This window comes from Prosopis cineraria, unplaced genomic scaffold (assembly GCF_029017545.1).
Source record: "Prosopis cineraria cultivar Desert tree isolate PC_DT_omini unplaced genomic scaffold, ASM2901754v1 PC9, whole genome shotgun sequence".
NCBI lineage: Eukaryota > Viridiplantae > Streptophyta > Magnoliopsida > Fabales > Fabaceae > Prosopis > Prosopis cineraria.
The window spans coordinates 22,516,634-22,520,360 of NW_026555340.1; the positions used below are offsets into that span (position 1 = coordinate 22,516,634).

The following is a 3,727-nucleotide window of genomic DNA, read 5'->3' on the forward strand; positions in this document are numbered from 1 at the left end:
TACGTCTTGAAATTTAGTACACTTTAATGTGGCCCTGAAACAAGTCTAGATCCTATTATTATTTTTAGTTGAATTTTAATTTTAACATAGTTTATTTTAATTACCAACTAATGAAAATAATAATTAACAAAATCACCTGGAAATACTTCAATAACCATGAACTCATTTTTTTAAAAAATTATTTTCAAGTCTCATATAAACAAGCTAAATATAAAAAAAATCCTATGAATTCACATAATTATTGAGAAATCGAATGTTTTTTAATTGAATTGTCAATTACAATTTATGACTTAATAATTGTTAATCTTTGCTATTTTGTTGTCAACTTAAAGACTCTACTAACAACTATTCTGTTATTGACATTCACACTATTATGTAATAATTGACAACTTAAATAAAAGATATGGAACTTTAGATTGATGATGGGATTTCATAAAATTTTCTTCTGTTAAATTTTTTGTGTGTTGTTGGTAAAAAAAAAAAAAAACAATTTTTTTGTGTGTTGGATTTTCCTTACGTTGTTTGCATGAATCCAAATGTTTGGCATTTTTCGTTAGTCTGAAAGTCTACCATTACCCATATCAGTGGTTCATTTTCTCTCAGGAATTTGTGAGCCTCAGGTTCAGAAGGGTTCTGTCCACTCATTGGTGGCTTGTCTGATTCTGACTTTTGAGTTTCATAAAACAAAAAACGCGCACCAAATTATCGCAAACCCACATGACTTGCTCCTCTCCCATGGCGTCCCTTCTCAAAGCATCTTCCTTTATTCCTCCTCTACAAATTCACCAGGTAGTTTTTGCTGTTACAGTCATTTCGCCATCTCGCATACTTACAAGTTTTGTATTCCTTGTCATTTTAGGTTTTATAGAGCTTCCGAGTGGGAAAATTTGCTAATTCGTTATCTGGTTATGATCAGGGAAATAACTGGGTTGAATACTGTCTATGTCTTGAGTTAGAGGAAGAGGTAAAACGATATTTGATATTGTGTCGTGACTCGTGAGAGATATTATACAAAAAGAAGAATTCAGCTTAAAGGAACTTCATCTGTTGCAATCCATTTGCTTCGGTAACAGATTCTCCCAAAGGCAGTGCTTACAAATAAGTTTGAACAGATGTAATAAGTATATGTGCATGAATTGAATAGTATTAAGTGTTTACATTTAGTATGTGTCTAGTGAAATCATATCAGAGGCTAAAAGGGATAGGCGACATAATAATTTGAGTTGTCAAGTTTTATGGTACTGGATGTGTATCCCTTTTTTTCATAAACAAAAGTTTGAGTGAGTTGGGTCCCAGACGGACCAAATCATTATTAATTGGACCAACTTTTATTAGTTTTCTGGATTGTATGCTAATTGTGAGGGCTTTAGGTTTGTTGTTGTTTTTTAAGTTTTTTGCACAAACTTAGTGTAGTGAGTGCGAATCTCTGTTCCTACTTGGTGAATACTGGGGTTTTGTGAAATATAGATCACCGAGTTTGTAATTTTTTATTAAGTGTCCTTATAAATTTTATTTAAGAATGTGAGTAGTTGAACTCTGCCTAATGAATTCAATTGAAACTATTATTTAAGATTCATATGTTTTATTCTTCTCTATTCCTCTTTTCTTGTAGGTGAATCATGTTAGCTTCCCAGTAAAAATTGATCATGCTTTCATAAGAACTGGTAGATGTCCTGTGTCTAGTTTGTCGGTGAAAGCTCAGCAGATGGCTGTTGAAGGAAATGTGCTTGAGAAAGAACCAGTCCGCATCAATGAAGAAAATGGTATGCTGTTGAAGGAAACCTATCATGTGGTCATCTTTTACAACTCAACACCACATTGTTCGCTCCAAATAAAAAGTTTCTCTTAATGTTATATTTCTATTGAAGCACCTAAGAGAAAATACATTGATTATTGTTAGTTTCCTGCTATTAATGTGTTTTAGACTTGCTTTTTCTGATCAATCTTGTTTTTTGGATTTGAGTCATAAAGAGAAGCATAGAATCTTTGCTATTTTATGTTCTTAACTTCTTATCCAATTCATGTTGCTTCTGTTTTTCAGATTATGGGGTTGTTAGCGTGCACCACGTTGGAATCTTGTGTGAAAACCTAGAAAGATCCCTGGACTTTTATCAAAATGTTCTAGGTATGTATATTTACTCTCTAACTAATATATTTTCTGTGCACACTTTGTTTTGTTTTTAACAAGAATAAACTGTTTCAACAACTAGTCTCGATGTAAAATTAGGTCTCAAGATTAATGAAGCCAGGCCACATGACAAGCTTCCATACAGAGGTGCTTGGCTTTGGGTAGGTTCTGAGATGATTCATTTGATGGAGCTACCAAATCCTGACCCTTTAACTGGAAGACCCGAACACGGAGGCCGAGATCGACATACCTGTATTGCAATCCAGGATGTGTCAAAGCTAAAAACAATCCTTGATGAAGCTGGTAATCCTTCTTTCCTTGTTTAAATTAAATACCTTGCCTTTCACCATGTCTTCCTGTTTGACTCAGCTGTGAAATTTTTGTGCTGTCTAGTATATCTTTATAATCATTATTCAGTAGTTTGCATCTCTTATTATTTATCAAACTTAGGGACAACAAAATGATCATTTTTCTTCTTCAACACCATTCAGTTCATTTCATTATTTTTAAAAGAAGTTATTTATACATCCTTCACTCATCCTTTGTAGCGTTTTTATTTCAGAACAATGGTATATTTGTTGCATATCAGAGTTCTTGAGCAGTTTAAGCCTTTGAAGCCAAACCTTGTAATTTGAAATTAGATATCACAAGAATAAGAAGAAATCAAAAACGTTGCCTTAAATCCCACTGTGAATCGTGGCAGAGTTCAATCCAAAGATACTTATTCATGATTTCTTCAAAAAGCTGAAGGCAAACAACAGATATTGTTGTCTACAAGGAGTTTTTTCAACACTTGTGATGAAGTTGAAAGCATTGATTGACAGCTTTTGCTGATATAGATTTGTGATTTCTCACCCTATAGAAGTTACCATAGATTGATCTTGTGGGACTCGTCGTGATGATTTTCCTTATTGACATAATTATTCAGAATTATTTATTTATTTATTTTTTGGTTGAAGTGAAACCTATCTTGCGCATCGCATGGGAGTAAAAATCTAGTTTCAGTTATTTTCATTGTGTGTGCCAAGCGGGCCCTTAGTTTGAGTGCTTTTCTTACACTTCAGGTATACCTTATACACTAAGCAAGTCTGGAAGACCAGCAATCTTCACACGTGATCCAGATGCAAATGCTCTTGAATTTACACAAGTAGATGCCTGATATTGTTGGCTATTTATTTAGTTGGATACAGTTACATTAAAAGTCACTAGAAATCAGTGTATAGATGAATTCACATATGTGGATATGAAAGATGAGTGTATAGTAAAACACTACTCAAGTAACTTGCTATGAAGAAGCGGCAGCAACGTGTTAGCTGATCTGTGTTAGCTTACAAGTGAGATTAAATGGCATACTTGTAAGTTTTGATAATTAATAGATCTGCTGTCAGTTTGTTTTATGGTATTCTTAATTCCTTTGATTTTTTTTTTCTGCCGACTAATTCATTCAATACAAGGATTAATATGGACCGAAATCCTTATTTTTCTTAGATTAAAGTTAAATGAGCTTAACCATTCAAGGATCGAATTCTTAACATGCTTAAATTGAAATTCTGTTATCTGATTATTGTGGAAATGAGTGGTCAATATCTTAAGAAAACA

At 33.1% G+C, this 3,727-nt stretch overlaps 1 protein-coding gene across 1 annotated transcript; it reads left to right on the forward strand.

Moving 5' to 3' along the window:
* Positions 1-630: 630 nt before the first annotated feature.
* Positions 631-3,525, forward strand: LOC129320119 (glyoxylase I 4). The gene is made up of 5 exons (XM_054965324.1): positions 631-789; positions 1,613-1,763; positions 2,042-2,125; positions 2,228-2,431; positions 3,193-3,525. The coding sequence occupies exons 1-5, from the start codon at positions 718-720 to the stop codon at positions 3,285-3,287; spliced, it is 606 nt and encodes a 201-aa protein (XP_054821299.1). The 5' UTR covers positions 631-717; the 3' UTR covers positions 3,288-3,525.
* The last annotated feature ends 202 nt before the right edge of the window (positions 3,526-3,727 follow it).